Raw genomic sequence first — 23,834 nt, 5'->3', positions numbered from 1 at the left:
GGTCAAGGAGGTTAACTGGAAAAGCCATGCTGGTTAAAATCTTCAGCAGCCACTGTAAGTTTTACTGGTAAACACTGTATCTAAACTTATGACATAAAACCAGTTTAAACAAGTAAACTTAGCAGCATGTTAATTTAGTAGGAAAGATCTCAAATCAGACTGAAATTTATTACAGCGTCTGCAACTAGTTGAAGCATGCTTCAGAAGTGTGCCGACAACAGAAGCGGCATGATATACGTGCTGCCAGCTGGCTACGATCTTCTTGTTGCAAACTTAAAACATAAAAGGATGAGCCTCAGTCATGCAGTGTATACATGGCATTAGATATTAAATCTTGTGTTGTGTATTGGAAGATGTGCCGCATTGTAAACACATCCGCAGCATGTGTGCAGAAAGCTATTTGCACATAATAATTCTTCATCTTGCAGGCCAGTTCTGTATGCTAGGTTGTAAAGGATAAGGCAGGCTCTCTATTGCTCTATGATTATTTCATGCAACATATAAATGCATATGAAAGCTGGTTGTAACTCGCCCTCATTCTTTCATCATTTAATTTTAGTCTTTGAAAAATGTATATTGTTATGATCACTTGAAACTGTACAAGATTGGCATTAACAGATTGGCCTTAACGCCTATAGTAGCACTGCCCTAGCAACCACCCAGCACGCCCTGGCACCCTTACACACAGCATGCAAAAGCTGCCTGAAACACCTCTACAGTAGCATCACGGCAATAACTTTTGCTCGAGCAAGCATTACACAGACTTAGACAATGATGACAACTAACAACAGGGTGAGCTATTTGTCACATGGCTCAGTTTGAGGCAACCCACCTTATTACCCATTTGCAACTTGCATTTAAAATTTTGGCTCCTACCTTGGCAGACAGCATCGCTGACAGGAGTGCAGCTTTTCAGCTCTATATCGGGCTGCTCACAGACTGTGCAGGGCATGCACGGGTCAAGAGATGTTTCCTGATCTGAGAACGTTTCATCCATGCACTCCTCACATATGGTGTCGCGGTCATAGTTACAGCGCGAAAGCACCCCCTGACCCACAGGACACACTGTACAGGGCTCGCAGCGGCTTGTGACACTGCTTAAAAAGAAGCCATAGTTGCAGACGCAGTAAGCGTCGTTGGAGTCGGTGCAGGGTGTCAACATCCGCATGCGTTCGGAACAGGATGTGCATGGCTGGCATTGCTCTTGGTGGCTGAAGTTCTCAGAGAACGTCTCGCCTGAAAGTGAAAAAAGACAATGTTTTTAAAAACACATAAAAATTGTGGTTTTATATTTCTGACAATGATATCACCAAAGTTTTCTGACCATGTTTTCCAATTAAGATTTGCTAATAGTCTTCATTATGTTTACACAAACTGTAAGGGATTTATTATAGAAGAGTCATGTTTTCTTGAAAATGAGCATTTTTATCAGGCTCTTATGTTTTGGATCAGTAATTTCACCTTAATTGCAATGCAAATGTTATTAGTCAGTAATTAAAATGCCTTTTTTTCAAATGTCACTTTCATTGGTGACTGTCTTTCTTAGTAAAACCCTCTAAGTAAATTGGCAAACACCTACACTTCAGACATGGTAAACAGTTGCAAAATCAGTAAAGATGCAGCTAGAAACATTGCAGATGATTAAAGGTGCTTTAAGCAAATTCACACGTTTTAGGACATAAGACATGTTTTGTTTCATACAGTAAACATCTCACTATCTGCTAGCTGGCTGTCCTCTGAACACCCTGTAAAACGCAGTCTCTGTAGACAGCACAGGCTCCTCAAACTGCAACAAAAACAAAGTGGTCAAACCTACCACCACAAAACATAACAAAGTGTTCCAGCCAATAAACGACAAGAAGGATTTAGGAGTGGGGGTTGGGCACGTTCAGAACTTTTTCAGAAAACACGGAAGAGAAGAGTTAGCTACCCTCCGTTTTGTTTGACAACACTTCGAACGTCAACAAGAAGTGAAGTCACACAGATTCGCTTAAAGCGCCTTTAAAGTCAGAATTCAGAATGTAAAACTGAAGAAAATTAAGCACACATTAGGGGGCGCTGTTCTCTCCTTGACAAGGAGAGAACTCGTCCCGCGCCTGAGCCCAAGTTAACCAAGCCCACCTCTTCAAGCCGGCCAGGGCGCAATTAACCAAACTGCGCTTGGACACGGTACAGAACTATCACACTAGTCAAACAAATCAGGCTTTGACGGTCAAACACACTTGGACGAGGTTTGGTTAAGAAAATGTGAACACGCTCTTAGAGGGCGTTGCTGAAAAATCTATGTGGCGGTTAATGTATTCATATTATTCAACCTATAATATCATAATCATAATCTCATTTCTGACTAAGGTGCCGTTTAGCAGCTTTTGCATCTGAGCTCTTCAATTGTCCAAGATAGTTACAGTGCACATATGAAAACAAATATTAACTGAATGTTGTGCAAGGCAATAATATTTGCTTGTTTGCTTGTATAGCATTTGCTTGTTACCATTAGCCATTTTTCCATGAGTAGTCAACTTTGTAAAACATCATTTACCGTATCCCTGAAACATAAGCCGATGGAAAGCCATTGAAAAATCAATGTATGTTGTACTGAATTATATTTTGAGAATCTAAGGGTTGCAGAGTACGTATGTATGTTTAGCATCTATGGGCTGCAGAGTAATAATAAATTACAATATTAATATTGCAAATAGAGGAGAGAAAAAATATAAATGCTCCAAGCTTATGGTATTATATTCCAATCCTCTGTCCTGTATTCAGATATATTAGTGGATAGGATAGAAGTCTAGCTATCAATAAATTATTCAAGAAGCTATTTTGTCTATGAGTGCATGTGTGTGTGAGAGAGACACCACAATCTTTGTAACCAGCCCCCATGCACTTTGCCCCCCATATCCCACACCATATCAGGTCTCTCAGTATAAAATATGCCATTGGTGGGGTATTCAAAAAGTGACCTGACAGAGAGTAAGGAAGAAAGATAGATAACAGGCTAATGTCATTCGTATCTTTAGATCTATGCATCAAATTGGATGAGATGTTATTATGTCTTTGTTCTGGACAAATAGAGTCGCACCCATTAGGGCTTCTCTTACTCCCCTGTGTGCTGGTGTTGCTAATGGTCCTAATGATAAGGGGGTAATGTGTTGGCTTCTAGGGGGCTTGTTATAAGGGGCTTTATTTAGGAGATGGGGTGATGGGTAATCTGTGCATTTCCTGCAGATGAAACTCGTCTGCTCTTCTCATCTTTGTTCTCTGAGATCCATTAGCATAATGCCAGCCATCAATAATGCATGTCTGTGCATTAAAACAGACGGCCTGTGTGTGTGTGTGTGTGTACAATATTTTGAACTGTACAGTATGAGAGTGTGTGTGTAAATCAACATTAGTACAGTAAAGTGCTCACGTAAGATTCTGTCAATGGCTTCTGTTTATCAATATCCAAAAAAGCTACAATGACAGCACAGTCTTTTAAAATTCGTATGAACTGGTGGGTACAGAGAGAGTACACAGAGAAGGAAGACCACTTGAAAAAATAATTAAAAAGATCAAAGGCACTCAATAAATTGTAGGGTTAGTAGTCCCGCCTTTTTGTTAACACAGCCAGTTCACTTTTTGATACAGTTTGTTTCCTCTATATTGATAACTGCATTAATTGGAAAAGTCTTAAAATACAGTTTTTAAAAATAAAATGTATCAGTTAATTTAACATATGTTTAAATGCAATTTTGACCTACAGTACAAACAAAATGATCACTTGATATCAGATTTTGTGGGCATACTAACATTTAGATAATGGTGTATAAAACTAACCCATACACCGACAGGCTATGGAAACATTTTGATGTAAACAATTTCAAAATACCCAAATAAGAGCAGTCTGGCAAATATATTGTTCAATTTCAAGCAGGAATAGCTGAAGATTAAAATAAATCTGTACTTGATAAAATCAGAAACAAAACATATGATACTTTAAAAATATCAAACAGTCAGGTGCATACGTGTAGCATTCAGTAAACAGAAACAAGAACTTCATTCATCACAAGATCACAAGAGTACCCTGAAGTTAAACTCTGATCTGTTACTCTGATGTGATACAAACATTCACATTTTAACACTGCAAGTGTATTCAAGTTACAATCTACAAGCTGAGCAGTGTAGAATAACTCACTCATACACAAAACTACAAACTTCAATCAATAACATTTTCAGTTTCTAAAAATAAGCCATGGTATTCTTGTTTCGTTTTTAGTACAAATATCTAAATATTCTTAAATCAAGATGTATTTTCTTGATGAGCAAAATTACCTAAGAAAATAAGTCTAGTTTTAGACAAAAAATAACATCAAATTTATGTGAATTTGTGCTAAAAAAAAACAAAACTTTTTTCTTAAATACTGAATTCCAGACAAAAGAAAATGTTGTTACAACATTGGCAGTGAAGCACACATTCACTTAAATTGTATATTTTTTAGACTTATTTTCTTACATCTTGATTTACAAATTGTTTGATATTTTTACTGAAAACAAGACAAAAATACTAAGTAAGAAAGTCATTTTTGCAGTGTGACTTTAAAGTCCCTGTGAACCGGAAGTGGCGATTAACTTTACTTCCGCGTGTGACGTATTTCCGAGTGAAACGCAATATCACGTAAGAGAAAAATAGTGGGCTTGGCTTGTGTTTTCCACTGTGAATTGATTGGATATAGAAAAGTTTAGTCCACATGGACACGGGTATTTTTATAACCAGAGTTTATGTGGTTTAAAAAAAATCCCCTCCACACATGCTTGGCTTAAAACAGGGGTCTCAAACTCAAACTGGCTTGGGGCCATTTCTAAGACAGACATTTCATCGGGGGGCCGCAGAGCTATTTTAACGTTCAAAAAAGTACAATATTTCTGTAAATGTCATGTTTAATTTCTATTATTTAATGTATAATAATACTTGAAAATATATAAGCAGTGGTTTTAGCTTTTTAATATACATTACTTTATAAAAGTAAGTAAATCTTTTCTTAACCTTATCTTAACTAAAGACCTATTATAACCTTGCACTAAATGAACAAATACAATTTCTGTATACATTTATTAACTAGTATAAAAAAATTACCACCAGTGTTTCTGTTTTGATTTATTTTGTATTGTTTTCAGTCATAGTATTGACTTCATTATGTTCTTTGTTATTTCAGTTTTAATTAATTTTCTATTATATGTGGGAAAATATTAATAAGTGAAAGTGATCCTATAACTTTTGAATGGGTAGTCCATGTTATATAAGCTAGTTGGACAGAAAAAATAATAATACTGCTCTATGTGTAATTGAATAGTAAGCTACATAATAATATATTATACTTCATTATATATCAGTATACATACTTTTATCTTCTGTACATCTCTCCTCATCTTTTATCTTTTCTTAACCTGGGCACTTTGATGGCTTTTTTCTTATCTGTAGTTTAAAATGTGTTGCATTACATCTACCGCTCTGCCTCCCTACGTATGCGGTGTCTCCATTAGATGCTGTGAGTTGAGGTGAACTAACCCCACCGCAGCTCGATCTTCTCTGAGTAACAGCTGATATCCACCCAGAAATAACAAACAAATATTCTCTGGACAAACACTACAAAGTCCCGACCAGATTAACTGATCGCATGGTGACAATGATATGATTGATGCGAGGTTCAGCTGAGGAATTAAAATCCGATCATTCATTCCGTTATCCTCGACATACGGAGCGCGCGGTTCATGGCTGTGTAGCAACGGGTGACACGATCCACGCCACGGAGTGCAACTTCCGCTCCCAAACTCTTTGGAAAGTAATGCTTTGACTCGTTTTAACGCATTGTTAGACGCGACATGTGAACGAACACTTGAACGAACACTTGAACGTTCAAATAAAAAATCAAACGAATATAAAACAAAGTGAATGAAAATCTTTCTGCGTGCCAGGTTATGTTATATTTTTGAAAGGTCACGCGGGCCGCAGAGAGGGGGAGGGCGGGCCGCAAATGGCCCGCGGGCCGGGAGTTTGAGACCACTGGTTTAAAAGAAATCTCTGCCTACATGAACACGCAAAAACACGCGATCACGCACTGTCAAGAGCATTCCACACCAGCAAACGGTGATATAACACTAATCATAAAGCCACGTTGGCCAATCAGAAGCCTTAATCAGAAGCAAAAACCCTGGTTGTACCTCACCCTGGCATGGGTTTTAAAAAATGTTCGGATTCAGTGAAGTGATAATGTGTTTCCGTGTGGACGAAGGTCCGAACTGCATTAAAAAAGTCATGGTTATAAAAATACACGTGTCTGTGTGGACAAGGCCTTATTCAGAAATGAAACTCGCAGCTGCCTGACAGTTGGAGTCGGCGGGGGTTAATGGATGCTCCCGCCCAAGCCACCTAGCTGATGTCATCAGAATAGGATTGCCACAAGAGGGATAGAAGTACATTTTCAAATTTTGATTATTCCAAGTTTATGAGGGCACATTATTTTTTTATAATAACTTACACTGCAATATTCCATAAAAAAATAAGAAATGTCTGTTTTGACTTCATGGGTAGTTCAAACACTGTTAAACACCTGTCATAACAATGAGGTCCTGCATATAGAGATTTAATGAAGAGGTAAATTAGATATCAAATCAACTATATACGGCAGCTAATGTGAGTCATGAATTTTTGACGGTAAAGTAATGCGAACTTGTGACAATTGTACTGTTAGTAAACAGAATGTAGATCTCCCTGAGGGCTACAGATATAGTTGTTGTAATTTACAGGGTGGGGCTCATCAGTCTTACATAGCTAACAACAGAACAGGACTGTTGATATTGTAGTACGGTGATGATTTTATTTTTCATTTATCTCAGTGCTAAAAATGTTTTCGATGCTAAAATACATTATTAATGTTGTCTCTGCAGAATTAGAGGAGTCATTATAGTATTAGTAGACTGTATCTGTGTAATATCAACAAACACTATATTGTGATGATCTCTCAACTAGATGTTTACTTACTATAGCTCTTTTTTCACACAGACATTACGGAAAATGCATCCGGGATTTCTACAGGATTGTTAGATTTTTGGTTGATTCACACTGCCAATTATTATCCGGAATCTGTGTGAACACGCACAAAGATGCTGTAAAGATCCCGTAAAGACACATGACGTATTAAAAGTCCTGCATCTGATGTTTGCTTATTATCTATTATTTCTCTCTCCAGAAACCACTCTCGTGTTTATGATAAAACTATAAAGGAACATGTGACGCACTGTTCTAGTATGTTGGTAAATGATCTCAGCTTCAGTGTGGATAGTGACGAGCTCCCTGATCTCTGCTTTATTCCACTAATGTGCATGTAAATCCTTCATTTTAAAGAGCTGAACCATAACTTGTTGCGATGACATGCGCGTCCTCACTATGGCATGCCCCTTACGGCATTGTTTCTGCATCTTGTTCACACAAAGAGTTTTCCGGGAATGTTATGGGAATGTTCGAGGTCCTCTTTCTGGGAGCGATCCCAGTACATTTACGGGACATATTTGTGTTCAAACAGAAGTTATTTTACGGGTATTTTCTGGGACCAAAGTGCTGTGTGAATGAGGTTTGAGCTTTGTAAAGCCCTTTTCACACAGAAATTCCGTAAAATACACGGGATTTGAATCCTGGATTTTTCCGGAATAGTTAGATTATTTTACATTCACACTGCCAAGATTACACGGCATCTGATGGTCCGGAAAGACACGTGACCTGTTGAAAGTCCCGCCCTCTCTTCTACGCAGCGTCTGAAGTTTGCATATTATATATTATTTCTATCTCCAGAAACAACTCGCGTGCATTTTTGTTTATGATAAGACTACAAAGGAGCGCATGAACGCACAGTTCTATGCTGGTGAATGATCTCAGCTTCAGAGTGGATATTTGACAAGCTCCCTGATTTCTGCTTTGATACAGTTTTCAGACATTTCTCATCGTGATTGTTTATATGCATTTAAAACCCGCATTTTGAGGAGCTGGGCGATATATCTTGGTGTGATGATATGCGGGTATTTTCGTTTATTATAGCTCAAATGAGCACGTGACGCGATATTCTTTTATGCTGCTGAATGATCTCCGTTTCAACGCAGTAAGTAACAAGCTAACTTACCTGATATCTGCTTCAGTCCAGTTTGCTGACATTTCTCGTAGTGAATGTTGTAAATCCCTCATTTTAAAGAGTTGAACCAACTTCATGTTGCCATGACACGCGCGTCCTCACTACGGCACGTGCGTCATTGTTTATGCGTCTCATTTATCATTTCCTGATAACTGCTTCAATCTAGTTTGCACCATTTCTCGTGTTGAATGTTTATATGCATGTTATCTCTCGTTGTAAGGAGCTGAACCATAACTTGTGTTGTGATGATGACGCGCGCGTCCTCACTTCGACACGCCCATTACTGCATTCTTGCGGCTTCTTGTTCACACAGAGGGTTACCCGTGTATCTTACTAGGTCCTCTTTCCGGCAACGATCCCAGAAGATTAACGGAACGAGTTTTTGTTCACACAGACGCTTGTCTGGCAATTTTACGGGTATTTTCTGGGACCAGAGGTCTGTGTGAATGGGGTTTAAGTGTGACAGAGGACCCCCATATGTGTTAAAACTGTACAGTGTGTATAAACCTTACTGCATGTCAGAGTGCCGGGGTTACAGTAGGATTGTGTTACACAAGGACGACTTGGACAGGATGTTTTAGAGGTTTGAACTTCAAGCGGTAAACAGAGACTTCAGTTAAATAAACTGAGCCCAAAGCTAAATATAATATTATTATTTATTTGTATTAGGCAGAACAAAGTGGTTTAGAATGAAGATTAAAATAGGCCAGCCTGATTTCACCAGAATTCTTACATATTTTACAAATTTGGCTAATTCCTATGAATTCATATGAAGTTAATCGTATGATTGTCATTAAAAAAAAAACAATAACGTAAGCCCAGCCCTAACCCCATCATCACAGGGGTCAAGGCACATCATATAAAAATGTATGAATGCTGTTGTACAAATTAATACGAATTAGCCACCTCGTAAAATACGTACGAATTAGCATTGAACAAACAACATCTCTTCGACATAGTGACAACATGCTGTTAAATCAGCTGCTATCTTAACGAGCACCAATGGTCCAATTCACAATTTTACATTTCCTTTGGTGTCTAAGTGTGTACACCCCAAAGTAAACAATGACGCGAGTAATCGTCTTTAACGTAAATCTCTGATAGTAGCAACAGTTTACTTCCTGGGATTGGTAATGTAGACAAGACCGACATTATCATAAATCCTTCTGCTTTGTCTCACAGCCTGTTATGGCGCTTTTCCATGGCATAGTACCCCACGGTTTGGTTTAGCACCATCAGTTAACTCCTGTTAGCATTGCATTGTTAGCGAATCTTTCAAACATGGTAAGAGCATCACATTTCCGGCTGACTTCAGTGGTATTTAGACCAGTGGTTTTCAATCTTGTCCTAGGGGACCCACAGCTCTGCATATTTTGTATGTCTCCCTTAACTGACACACCCAGTTCTGTTCATGGATCTCTCCCTTAATGAGCTGATGATCTGAATCAGGTGTGTTAGATAAGGGAGACATGCAAAATGTGCAGGGCAGTGGGTCCCCTAGGACAAGATTGAAAACCACTGATTTAGACCAATCACAACATACTCTGTTACATTACAGATCTTTTTTAAATGCTTAAACAGCTATATTTCACAATAACTAAAGTTAAACAAGTGAAAACGCATAATGGGACCCCTTTCATGTGTGCTGTGTAACATCTATCACTTCTTAAGCAGCGGTTTTCATTCCAGAAACACCAGACATTTTGCTATTACATGTCAACACATAATTGCTGAACTGCTGTCGAGCAGCGTTGGATGACTTATGAGAGCTGTGAAAAAAACAGTTTGGACTTTTCAGCATGTAATGGTTGAAAGTTGATGGATGGGGTCAGAATCTGAAATCTCAGAACAGGCCCTTAGGGAGAAGGCCTGACGGAGAGATGGGAAACTAATTACAGAAGAAAGAATGTTGTGGGTTACGGCAGCTTAACACTGGACACAGAGCGAGTGCAAGCCGCAGGCATAAAGAGCGGATGCAGTATGTGCCCATTGTGCATTCACACTGGCAACGTCTCATTGTTTACCACAAAAATAACGGGGGGTAGTTTGCTTATTTTGATTTTAAACCCAAACATAGAGGATAGTCTCTTTAACCACCACCAGTCCATCACATGATTTTAATGATAAGTTTTTGTTTAAATTTTTTGGACTAAGCTTTTACCATATATGTCTAGATTTGTGTCCCATAACTAACATCCCTAATAATAATTTTCTTCTCAAAAACACATTTTGTTCAATATACACTAACTCTTCATTTCAAAATAGAACAAATCTTTCTCTGCACACACTAACTTTACCAAAACACTGGAAATCTGACTCAAAATGAAATTATTATGTCAAAGAATAACACTTCTTTTCACTTCACAAGGTACATGCAGTCAATCAAAGTACACCAGGTTTCAAAATACTGGCTATTGTTGACATTACAACGGCATAGACTTTTATGTTTCAGTTTTACAGGTATTTGCATGCAACATGCAATCAACTTTTTTTTACACAAAATTTCTTGGTTGGGAACTGTATGTCCACATGTACAGCAATGTTCACATTCAAAAGCATTCTAGCAAAAAGCAAATCAGTTGTTTTCCCTTTACTGTTGACTACAGGAGGTACAGTATGACAGAACAGAAAAAGTTTTACAGTATTATCTTGATCATTATTGAGGAGCTTTTCTCTTCCCCTAGACAAGGGGTGGGCGATTCTGGTCCTGGAGGGCCACAGTCCTGCAGAGTTTAGCTCCAACCCTAATCAAGCACAACTGTTGACCGGCTCAAATTGGGCTGCACTCTTTCAGCAGCCTCTTTTAGTGAAATCAGTTAATTTCATCACTGACTACTGTTCTTGCAGCCCTTGGAATGCCACCACCACACATTCTTACACCTCTACATTGCCCTCTCCTTGGGCCTGCTCTTCTCCCTGGCCCTGCTCCTCTCACTGCTCCTGCCCCTCTCACTGCATCTCTCACTGCTCCTGCACCTCTCACTGCATCTCTAACTGCTCCTGCACCTCTCACTGCATCTCTCATGCCCTGCACCTCTCACTGCATCTCTCTCTGTCCTGCAACGCTCACTGCATCTCTCACTGCATCTCTCACTGCTCCTGCAACTCTCACTGCATCTCTCATGCCCTGCACCTCTCACTGCTCCTGCCCCTCTCACTGCTCCTGCACCTCTCACTGCATCTCTCTCTGCCCTGCACCTCTCACTGCTCCTGCACCTCTCACTGCATCTCTCTCTGCTCTGTACCGCTCACTGCATCTCTCACTGCTCCTGCACCTCTCACTGAATCTCTCACTGCTCCTGCACCTCTCACTGCATCTCTCACTGCCTGCCCCTCTCACTGCTCCTGCACCTCTCACTGCATCTCTCTCTGCCCTGCACCGCTCACTGCATCTCTCACTGCTCCTGCACCTCTCACTGCATCTCTCACTGCTCCTGCAACTCTCACTGCATCTCTCACTGCCCTGCCCCTCTCACTGCCCTGCCCCTCTCACTGCTCCTGCACCTCTCATTGCATCTCTGACTGCCCTGCCCCTCTCACTGCTCCTGCACCTCTCACTGCATCTCTCTCTGCCCTGCCCCTCTCACTGCCCTGCCCCTCTCACTGCATCTCTCACTGCTCCTGCACCTCTCATTGCATCTCTGAATGCCCTGCCCCTCTCACTGCTCCTGCACCTCTCACTGCATCTCTCACTGCCCTGCACCTCTCACTGCTCCTGCACCTCTCATTGCATCTCTCACTGCCCTGCCCCTCTCACTGCTCCTGCACCTCTCATTGCATCTCTCACTGCTCCTGCACCTCTCACTGCATCTCTCACTGCCCTGCACCTCTCACTGCTCCTGCACTTCTCACTGCATCTCTCACTGCCCTGCACCTCTCACTGCTCCTGCACCTCTCACTGCACCTCTCACTGCTCCTGCACCTCTCACTGCATCTCTCACTGCTTCTGCACCTCTCACTACATCTTTCACTGCCCTGCACCTCTCACTGCACCTGCACCTCTTACTGCATCTCTCACTGGGCCTGCTCTTCTGCCTGGGCCTCTTGCTCTTACTCTTCCTCGTCCAGACATTACAGTGTTTTATCGGTTTCTGTTTCCAAAAACATCACTCCTCAAAGTCCTCATTTTACTGTATAAGTGTCAATGTAATAGAAAAAATAACCCCTGCCACTGAGTTGAAGCCAGGCTGGAATCAGCTGTTATCAGTCGAATAATGATGAGTTTCTGTGACCCGGACTTGTAAAGGGCATAAGCCCCGCCCCTTTCGCAGGCTCAAACGTCATTTGTCTGTAATTTTTACAAACGTTAACCAATAGGCTTCAATCGTGGAGTAAACAGGAGTTTCCCCCCCATAGCGTCAGCTACTGACGCAAAGCTTGTTTCCGTTATTTCAAGAAACCAGGGTTACGTGAGTAACCTTATAGTTTTTATACTGTATCTAAGGTTTGGAATATTGTTTTTGCTATTGTGGGATGTTGTGTGTTAACATTCGAAAATACTACAAAAACAATTCATAATTTTGTTGGTAGGTATAGCTTGTCTGTTAAGAAAATGTAAGCATTGTGGAAATGTGTTCACTGGCTGCATATTGTGTGAAAACGACATGAAATGTGTGAATTGTATGGCCACAAAAGACTGATGCTGTGCTAATTGTGTTTAGAGGTTTGTCTGGCTGGACAAACGCTTTTTAGCGACTAAAAAAACTGTAAGACGTTCAAATGTCACTATTTGGTTTAATCATTTATAAATATAATGCCAGATATGTTATTAAAAGACTAAATTTTGTGTAATGACATCCGCATTTACATGTGTTAAGAGTGAATGACCTAAATAATTGTTCCATGTGTGTACAGAACAAAAATCACTCTCGAAATTGTGATGATTGACATAGGTAACCAGGGCAACATTCTACCATTTTGCCTGGTTAACGTTTGCTGTTTTAACCAAAGTAACATTACAAAGTTATGTTCTGCAATTTTAATAAACCACCATCTACAGAGGTGTTACATGTTGTATGAGGTTGCTTTGGGGAGTGTTGCTATGAAAATTAGACTAAAATATCACGGGCCGCAATTTTCCACTTATTAACCCCAGAAACGTATAAGCCTTCATATGTATAAAGTGATTCATGTTTTAACAAACCCCACGGGAGGATGTTTTTGATGAGGATTACGAGAAGTAATCATTTATTTATTAATTTACTTTTATATACATATTTTTAAGTTGTTATTTTTTCACATGGCAGTGACATCTGGCCCCACAATCGATGATTCTTTAATAAAACATAAATTCTTGACCTAAAAACAAATAACCTCTGAACAAAAAAATCCCTGGGGTATGTCTATGTAATAAACCATTCTGATTAAAAGGTAAAAAAAAACTCAACATAACTACACTGTAAAACAGGATGACTATATTTGGTTGCATTTCTGATAAGTCATTCTCTATTTCCATTCATCTCTCTCTTGTGTCTTGTCTTGTTCAGCTGGGTCATGCAGACAGAGGTGTAGGAGATCAATTTGCTATGGGAATCTGGCACTGGTTCAGGACCAGTTCCTGTGTATGAAAACCCCCAAATCTGAACTCTAAAGTTTTTTTGGTGCACTATAATGGGTGACAATCCTTTTACCATTGAATTTTTCCATAATTAATTTTACTTAGAGCCGTCACAAACCCTCAGACCGGTCTCTGAACACTCCACGCAGTTATTTTGTCTAATTTCCTAAAAGCATTTCCACTTTAACTGCTAATTACCGTTCACAGTTGAAAAGCCTTCTGCCCCCACTGAAGTGAGAGTTCAGGAAATGGCATTTTAAATAAGATAGCGGCCAACATCTCAGACCAAGATGACTGTGTGTGTGTGTGTGTGTGTGTGTGTGTGTGTGTGTGTGTGTGTGTGTGATGATGATACTCACTGTCAAGGCATGGTTCACACACTGTCTGTTCCTTTCCACAGGGCTTTTCCATTCCCTCTCCTGGCTGGCATTGTTTGCAACACTCTCCTTTTTCTGTGAAGGCGTTTGAAGGACATGGATTCTGTCTGGACAGAACTTGTCCCTATAGAGAAGAAGATATAAAAGGTTTTAACTGATAGATATATTTTGGTCAGATATGTCAACTGAGAAACACATTCAAGAATCCAAAAACTCTCCCGCATAAGGCATGAGCTAAAGCACCAAAAACTGTTGTATGTCCCTCATCAAAAAGTATTAAAGTATTAAAACATTACAAAATAAACAATATAAAATGTCCACCATTTTTCACACTGCTTTGATGTTTTTATACACAGTTAAGGATGCTTGGATGAATGGAAGGAGGAAAAATGTCCTTGCAATAATCGACTACATTATTGAATCTCCTTATACATATCCTTAGAAAAGTAAAGTTTTCAAAACATTAACCCATTCTGTTGTGTTTGTTAAAGCATTAATCACTTTATAATAATGATAAAAAGTTAGGTTAGTTATTATCAGATATCAGTTACGAAAAGCTATTTAAACTAACCGTAGGAGACAGCTTAGTGTTATCAGTGCTGAAATGTTACTACTGTAAATGACAGTAATAGAAATGGCAGAAATTCGCTATAGGGGGACTCTAGTTTGGAAAGGGGTGTTTAGATGACTTCTGAGATGGCTTTAAAATTACTAATAACATTTACAAGTAATTTTTTTGAGTATTAAAGTCACAAAAAGTTTGTCTTCAGGTTAAAAAACAACTATTGGTAGAGTGTGAAAATTTGGATATTTTAAATAAGAGGAAAAATCTAAAATGAAACCAATACATCAGTCATACAGTACAGTGCCTCTGTGACTGTGAAGTGTCAGGTGACAAGCGTAATGAATGAATTATACAATAATAGTTGCAATAAACAAAAACTCATAGGGGAGTTATTTTTAAATGCTAGCAAGTTTACAATACTTTTTTTCAAGCGCAATTTCAAAACATTTTAACCAGTTTAAGATGGAACTCCCGGACTCCGTACCCCGACGTTCCCCCTACTACCAATATTCCAAGCTAAAAGTATTTTCCATAAAAATTCTTGTATAGTTATATATATATAGCTGCTCCATCTCTAAAACAAGCCGAGTCATGTTAAGGTCACATGGTACAGTGTATTGCTTTGCACATTTAATCAATGCCAAATATAACAATTTGGTTTAGTTTAATATTTTAATTCAGTGGCAAAAACATCATTACAGTAGGGTAAAGGTGTCTAAAAGCTGCATGTTAACTTACTTTTTATTATAAACTTAGCAGATATTAGAGCTATAAAACTTCACAGCCAAAAAGGGGTTTTAGCAACCAATGATAAGTCATACATAAGGAAACTTGTGTTGAAGCTTGTAGATGATGAGACTGTAACTAATGAGTTTTCCTCACTCTGCTGTGAATCAAAAATCTCATGGGAATGCAATCCCAGAAACTTCCCATTTAGACTCAGAGCCAGAAATACTATTTGATAGCAATGGTGCACGACTTGTTGCATTATTTAGTGCTGATAATGTCTAATGCCTGTCAACAGCATTGCATTAGACAGATAGTGAGATCCAAATAAGCCCTTATCAGCTTGCGTCAAAACATTCATAGTACATTTAACCTAAAAGGTACACTATGTGTGGTTGATACATAAAATTACTCCAGCTTTGCTTCAGCATTGCTCTTCTAAATAGATGAATCTGATGGATTAGGTTATATAGGTGTTTACCATTAGAGCGGATGTATCATTCTTTACTAACAGACGTGACATTAACATGCAGGCACGAATCATGTAAACTTGAAAATTCAACCCATCCGCTTAAAATCCAAATTATTATAAACCGCTTAGTTCCAGTCCTTGATTTTTCATTGGTCACGCTATGCCCCCAATGATTCTGTGTATAACTCTGCAGCATTCTGTTGCTATTTACAATCAGTCAGGGACTATTTTTTCCAGCGGAAGGAAAACTTTTTTTACCATTGGCGGCCAGTGACTTCTCTTCTGAAGGGCACGCATTTAAAATATGTGTTCGGAGTGTCATGTGTGTTGCTCGTCATTTCAAAATATATGTTTGTTGTGTCATGTGAACCATGTGTATCACACGTCATGCAAAAGAAATGCCTGCTGCACATACGTCAAAAGGGTTTGTGATAAAAGAGACGCTCACGTTCACAAAATACTTGCAAGACACTAACTTAAATGGACACTGCACCTTTTTTGAAAATATGCTCATTTTCAAGCTCCCCTAGAGTTAAACATTTGATTCTTACCGTTTTGGAATCCATTCTGCTGATCTCCGGCTACCACTTTTAGCATAGCTTAGCATAATCCATTGAATTTGATTAGACCATTAGCATCGCGCTCAAAAATAACCAAAGAGTTTCAATATTTTTCCTATTTAAAACTTGACTCTTCTGGAGTTACATAGTGTAACCAATGGAAAAATAAAAGTTGTGATTTTTTTAGTCAGATATGGCTAGGAACTATACTCTCATTCTGGCGTAATAATCAGGGACTTTGCTGGCGTAACATGGCTGCAGGAGGCGCAATGATATTACACAGCAACCGAAAATGGTCCCGTGCTATTGAATGATACTAAGGGGACTATTTTCGGCTGCTGCATAATATCATTGCGCCTCCTGCATCCATGTTACGGCAGCAAAGTCCAGAGTCCATCAGATACATGCATTTCCATCTCAGGATATGTCGTGTGTACTTCCTCTGTGGTTTAAGCTGTTCCGGGTCAGTATGTCTATCTTAAATCGTTTTGAAAAGTGTTTAGTGTAAATGCAGATATCGGATACAAGTCACTTTTAAAAGATGATTTAAGCGGGTCGCCAAAAAATCAGATACAGGCAAGAAATCGGAATTGGGCATCAAGATTTGCAGTGTAAATCCAGCCAAAATGACTTATTCACAATACAGCACAGCTTCACCTTATTGCTTACTTGCCATTTTTTGCTTAGCAATTTAAATGTTTTTATTTTTAATCATACAAAGTCTGTTATGTATCTTTAAAGATACAACATTTTATTATGATCAGCATTCAAATAAAATGATTGACAGACACTGTCGCAATGCATGTGTTATGTATGAAGTTTTTTAGTCAGGTTACTTTCACATAAAACAGTGAAGAATTTGGCCTCGTGCTGAAGCAGCTGTTGACTGGCTGATGTCTGAGGGAGGAGGAGGAATGGAAAGAGCTGATTGGCTGATCCTGTGACACTCGTTTGTCACAGGTGTGCGTGGAAGGACATTTAAAAAGTGGGAGAAGAAAGACAGAGTGCAAGATTAAGAGACAAAGAGAAAGATTAGATGATCCCCTCAAGGCTTTTGTGAATCAGCTGAATAAGTGACAGTGATGGGTGAGGAGAAGAGGAGGTTGGGAAATAAACATTCCCTTCGTTTCTACCTGTCCCTCACATTGCCCCCTGGCATTAAGTCACCTCTTTACACACAAACACACACCTATACAAGCATTCCAGCTCCAGGTAAAGTTCAACAATCCTCAGATATTCACCTCTGGAAGGTAACTTTTTGACCTTGCAGGGAGAACTGTACGCTAGCCGTGTGTTGTTGTGGTTTTTTGATTAATGACTGATTTGACTGATGTCTTTTAAAAGGTGTAAAAAAACTATAAACAAGTATGCATGTGACTAAACCAGTTCAGTGTCACCATTAATCTTGACAGGAGAACAAGCTGTAGTAACTTGTGTAGTTTTGTTCGAGCAGAAATGTGAACAATGTCTGCGTAACGTTAAAGGAAACTCATCCGCTAACAACAATTTGCCAGCAATTTGCTAACTTTGCAATGAGGTTAAATTTGTTAACATTAGTAAATGCATGAACTAACGATGAGCCATAGTTTATCAGCATTTATTCATCTTTGTTAATGCCGATACAATTATTTATGTTAGTTCATGGTGCATTAACTAATGATAACTTTTTTTTAAATGTAGTAAATGTGAAATTTACACAAACTTGATTAAAGATTAAAGTGCACCTATTTCATTGCTAAAAACAACGTTGTTTTGTGTGTTTGGTGTAATACAATGTGTTCACGTGGTTTATGGTTCAAAAACATTATTTTCCACAAATCGTACATTTTTGTAGCTCCAGATTTCACTCTCTTCCTGAAACGCACAGATTTTGTACAAAATTCATCTATCTGAAAAGTGCTGTGTCCCTGATTGGCCAGCTAATCTGTATTTTGTGATTGGCCTGAATACCTCTGACGTCAGCAGGAAATGTGACGCTCCTCACCATGTTTGAAAGATTCGCTCACTATGCAATGCTAACAGGAGTTAACTTACAGGCTGTGAGTCCAAGCGGGAAGAATTATGAAAATGTCGGTATTGTCTGCATCACCAATCCCAGGACATAAACTGTTGCTTATAATCCGTGTGTTTGTTGTAGTCCAAGAAAAAAGATTTACTTTGGAGGCGATAACTTGCATCATCGTTTACCTTGAGGTATGTACAGGATCCTGCCAGATCCTGGTTTGTATTTAGATCTAGTTCAGCATGGCAGGGTTCTGACAGTACAATGTTTCATGTGGGAGATGCGTGGTTTTAGTATTGGTTTATTCTGACCACACATTTCCCGGGTCTTGTCACTTTTTCCCTGATCGCTTACTAGTGATTCTTTTCAGGTGTGTGTCATTTAGTTTTCCCTATTTAAAGTCTTTGTGTTTGGTGTCTTGTACGGGTTCGTTTTGTTCTTTCCGTGAGTATTTTGTCATCAGTAAAGATCTAGTCCAGTTTATGTTTAATCATTGTGAAGTTTTGTGTAGTTTAGTGTATTTAGTGTTTGCTCTGTTTTGTTTGTCCCCTCGTGGGTTTTGTTTTCCTGTTTTTTACCCTGTTTTGTTGTTAAAGTCCTGTGTTGTTATCTACGTCTGCGCTTGGGTTCATTTCCCCGTCCGATTCCTGACACCTTTTGCATATTGTTAACAGGTACTAATATACACTTACTGTATATTATTCGAATATCTACGTGCACCCCGCACGCATAAACAAACAAAAAAAAACGTAATGGAGATTCAATTTATTAACAGTGACAGTCATAAACAGGGCTGTCTGCATTACTTTTTTTTACTTAATGGTTGAAACAGCAGTGTATCAACTTATGAATAACAACGACTCAGAACAGGTAACAACTTAAACAGTAGCAGGATATATATAAGGCATATAGAGAAGCCAAAACGAAATCCGCGCCCGCAGATTTCGGCGGAAAACTCAGCGGAATGCCGCAGATTTAATGCCCGTCATTGACAAGCACACATATCCCGCGCTTGAACCTGTTTGTGAGAAGAAATCTAATTGACAACAAGCACACATACATAGCCTATTCCGCACATTTGTGAGCCGTCATTGACAAGTGCATTATCTCTGCGCGTGCTGTTTGCTTGACTGTTTTTAATGATAGAGAGCACAAACCATTTGATATTTGAGATGAAATTAAACTTACCGCTGAGTTAAGCAGATCTCACTTGACTCTGTCGTTTTTATGGGGCCCCTCATCTCGCGCCCAACAAGGGGAGCCCTCGCCCATTTCACGAGTTCACACTTACAAATAATTTTGAACAGGGTTATTAGTATGCGTATTTGGCGTGCTGTCCGAGGAGAGGGCTCGAGATCGTTAATGGCCTGAGCCCGGAGCGCCTCCTGGCGGGGAGAGGGTTCCGGGCTCGGCCTTAGGCCCGAACCCAGAACACCCCCCCACCCCCCTCCCCCCCACCCCCCCCGCTCTGGTTAGTAAGGTGACTAGGCAATCGTGTGGAGAAGGGGAGGTGGAGGGATGCTGAAACTATCAAGGATTGAGGGTGAGTTGATTTCCAGAGTCTATATAGGTTTCTGTTGATGCCGATCAGGTGGACACCTGATTGCTGATTGTCGACACCTGGTCGTATGGTGCGTTCCAGGCAGGTTTTTAAACCCGTGAGTTACGACTTCAAAACCACGACTCACGACCCTATGCGTTCAAGGCAGCCTGTAACTCGTGTTTTTACAACCTTCTACCGGTGAAAGTGCTCTGGAACGGCAGTCAAACCCGTGACTTCCCACCCGTGAACTCGTACTAGATCGATGTACTCCCAGTTCAAAGTCGTAAGTCGTGGTTTTGAAGTCGTGAGTTACGGGTTACAGGTTGCCTGGAACGCAGCAATAGTTACAAGGTAATATGGTGATTATTTGAAAATGTTCCTCCCGAACTTTGTTAATAAAACATCATTTTGGGAACCACTGTAATAACTAATGTTAACAAATACAAACTTATTGTAAGTAAAGTGTTTCAGAAAAGCACTCAAGTCTAACCATTTGTACATTTTTGAAAGAAATACATAAGTTGCGTTTGCCCAAGCTTTCCTAGGTGTTTTTCAGTAAGTTTTTATGCAGTTGCAAGGATGTTCTGCGTGGTTGATGGCAACTTGCTTTCTGGCCCAAGTTAACAGTACCTACCCAAGTCTCTATAATGTTCTTATCTCTGTCTCTAATTCTTTCTTCATTGTAAGTTTAAGGATTTTTTCGGTTTGTTTCATCGTCTGCCAAGCAGAAATTGAGATTCCAATTGTTGGGAAAGTAAAAACACGCATCTCCTCAAGAACCTACAAGATTTTTGTACAATTCACGTCTAAGGCACAAACAGTGTAGGACGAGTTTGTTCAGATCTCAAACCCTAAGCATGAGCCATAAGAAAACACGCTTGCCTTAGCAAACACCACTAATTACTGTGGCGTATTTCCAAACAAGGCTTGTGTACAGGTGTAGATAATAAGAAAAGAATATTACGCCCAAGTTATTTTTTTCTTTTTTATATAGCCCTTAAGAAAGAAAAATCAAAGATGAGATCTCTTTAATCGCTTAATTCTTTTTAAATGAGATATATGAAGAGCAACTGATATATCTTTTGCCAAACGTATCTCCACTCAAATCTCCTGAGCTACGAAAGATCAACGTCAGAGCAGTAATGTCTTTCTCTGAGAGATAAAATAAGTTTCACTCGTTCACACACACATAAAGTCATTTTATCACTGAAGTGATTTATAAGGAGCTGGCATGTGTCCTGAAGAACCAAAGCATGATCGCTAAAAATGTGATATGAGTGTAATGCAGATGTATTTTGTCAGGATCTACTATTGAATGTCTCTCACTAGGTCCATGATGTTTGGGAACTAAAATTTAAATGCTTGAACGCAGTTAACTCATAACCCTTACAGCCTGTTAGTGCATGTCAACATTTCAAATCATTCTCAGTTCTGGCAAAGTTATGAGCTTAGTGGAGTTGATGGATTTCTTTCTTCATCTGTGTCTCACTTTATTTAGTTGATTTATTGTGTAATGACGTGTTATATATGCTTACTAAGGCAAACGGTTACTATTGCTTATACTGTATATTGATTCAAGGGTTTTTCCAAATCCTTTATCAAGTTTAAGTTTTTAAAGTCACACTGTTTGTATTGCACTGCAGACATGAATGATATCACATGTTGAAAGATCTTTAAGGTCTACCTGTTTTATATCTGGTTGAAACAAATCCCTGAAGCCATAAAGAACATCACAGAAACATTTTTTTTGGGGGGGGAGCCAGTAAGTAGAAACGTTTGCAAAAATTTAAAGACATGTATGAAAAACTAAGTAAAGGTTTGTGTGGCATAAAACATGTATGATGAGCTGACACAGCAACAGTCACTTTTCTGTGCACTAAGAGCTCATCTATTTTTTTTCACCAAGTCTAATAAAGGTTAAATAAGTAATGAAGTATTTATAAAGCAGTCTGTGTACTGTCTGTAAGTCCCTGCGACAATATAGCTGCATGTAAACTGACACTAATATGTGGGTGTAGCTACAGAGGACACGTTTTGACATCCTGCTCGACTGAGACCTAGTTGCCCACACGCCCATCGTGCTCTTCGCATGGATGTACGGCCAGCTTCGGTTTTTGAGCAAGACACGACATGTGACCCTTAACGCATATGTGACCCTGTCTGTGAAATCCAGGCTAAAGTCACATAATCTCATTATGGGATTAGGAAACATCAAAGATTGATTTCCCTCATTGATTTCCATCTTTGTCATGACATTACTCAGTCAATATTAAACATCAAGGTTATATGTTCTTCACATTATGTAGGAGGATTTTATGTAGAAATCACGAAAAAAAAGACTTTAGCTGGGTTTTCACAGATCACAGGGTCACATATAACTTTTATTGGATTGTTATGAACATTATCACAATTGTGTACTGCAATTGGTCTTTTTAGTACACGTTTACTTCTCAAACACCCACCCATGAAAGACACACAATTAAAACATGAATGACCACACTTTAGTTGAAAAGAAAACAATGTGTGCTTGTCTGTCAAAGTGGGCGTGACAAGATAATTGGGGTTATTAATAATAAAAATAAGATTTTACACGTTATAATGCATAATAAAGGTATGTATAATGATTAAATAATCATTTTAATAGAATTAATTTCAATACTATTGTTTCTATGGTTATAGTGAATATAATGCATTGTATTAAATTACTTTGGCTGCTAATCACGTGTTTTGATGTATTAATCACTTTTAAATTATAACAGTAAATAAGTATAATAATTTATGACACGTTTCAATTTTTAACAAGCAACCCTTTACGAGAAAATTAACCATGTTTTTTGTGGTGAAAGTGTAGTATTGTGATAAAAACATGTTTTTTTGTGTATTAATTTTTTATTAGCAATACCATGGCGTATTATAATGTCTAATTCAATGAACATTGAATGCACCAAATGTTGTTATAATACTGTTATATGTAACACATGCACTTAAAAAAGTGAAATGTGACATTTAAAGTATGAGGTTTGACTTTTTTAGATGTGAAAAGACCCAGGTAAAGTACCTGAAGTAGACCACGGGCATGTTGAATAAGAGATTGTGTACTCACCACTCCGAGTAAAAACACTAAAATCACACTGAACATGCTGTCTTCTCTGTTGATGAATGATTCAGTCAATGGCTTTGATATACATTCAGCATCATATTTCCCTCATAGACTATTGTCCGACTGTCACGCGCGTCCGCTGCACAACTTTTACGCAGAACCCACGAGCATTATTGTGTCAATGTGGACATCCAGATGAAACCTATGAAAGTATCTATCTTCACACGTGAAAGACTGCAATCTGTGCATGTGCTCGTGTCAAGTAATATAGCTTTGAAACTCTCTCTCTCTCTCTCTCTCTCTCTCTCTCTCTCTCTCTCTCTCTCTCTCTCTCTCTCTCTCTCTCTCTCTCTCGTCAGTGCAGAGGGTTTCCCCTCCCATTCGCATCTCATCTCACAGGAACACAATTAATCTATGCCAATAAATATAATAAAAAACTAAACTGAACTATCATAAATTAATTTTAAGTGTTTAAATAAAACAATATATTTTATATTTTGCTAAAATATTTTAAGATTATATGTTAAGATTTAGTGTCCCTGCACTGAATTAATTATGCGATAAGGTGGCATTAACGTCTTTAGCGGCTCATAAATCAAATAAAAAGAGAGTTAGACTTTCATGTAACGTGAAACTGTTACAGTGTGTGAAAAACAACTGACAAGAGTCTGAAGAAATTATCTAACCTGCCGCTAGAGGGCAATCGCACAATACATTACACCTGACCATTTATATTTTGGAGAGATAAAATGTATTTGTGCAATTAAGCC

The 23,834-nt window shown here is 38.9% G+C and overlaps 1 protein-coding gene across 2 annotated transcripts in view; it reads right to left on the bottom strand.

The window, feature by feature from the left end:
* The window catches only part of ngfrb (nerve growth factor receptor b), a 48,397-nt gene extending 25,057 nt beyond the window's left edge, over positions 1–23,340 (bottom strand). For both annotated transcript variants that reach the window (XM_065257742.2, XM_065257743.2), the window contains exons 1-3: positions 23,068–23,340; positions 14,079–14,220; positions 877–1,236 (exon numbers count right to left, since the gene is read on the bottom strand). In XM_065257742.2, coding sequence (XP_065113814.2) covers positions 877–1,236; positions 14,079–14,220; positions 23,068–23,103 — 538 coding nt within the window. In that variant the 5' untranslated portion in view covers positions 23,104–23,340. The remainder of the gene's footprint in view (positions 1–876; positions 1,237–14,078; positions 14,221–23,067) is intronic.
* Between the last annotated feature and the right edge of the window lie 494 nt (positions 23,341–23,834).

This window comes from Paramisgurnus dabryanus, chromosome 1 (assembly GCF_030506205.2).
Source record: "Paramisgurnus dabryanus chromosome 1, PD_genome_1.1, whole genome shotgun sequence".
Taxonomy (NCBI): domain Eukaryota; kingdom Metazoa; phylum Chordata; class Actinopteri; order Cypriniformes; family Cobitidae; genus Paramisgurnus; species Paramisgurnus dabryanus.
Note: the sequence above shows the minus strand (reverse complement) of the source record. Positions and strands in the feature narration are given on the sequence as shown.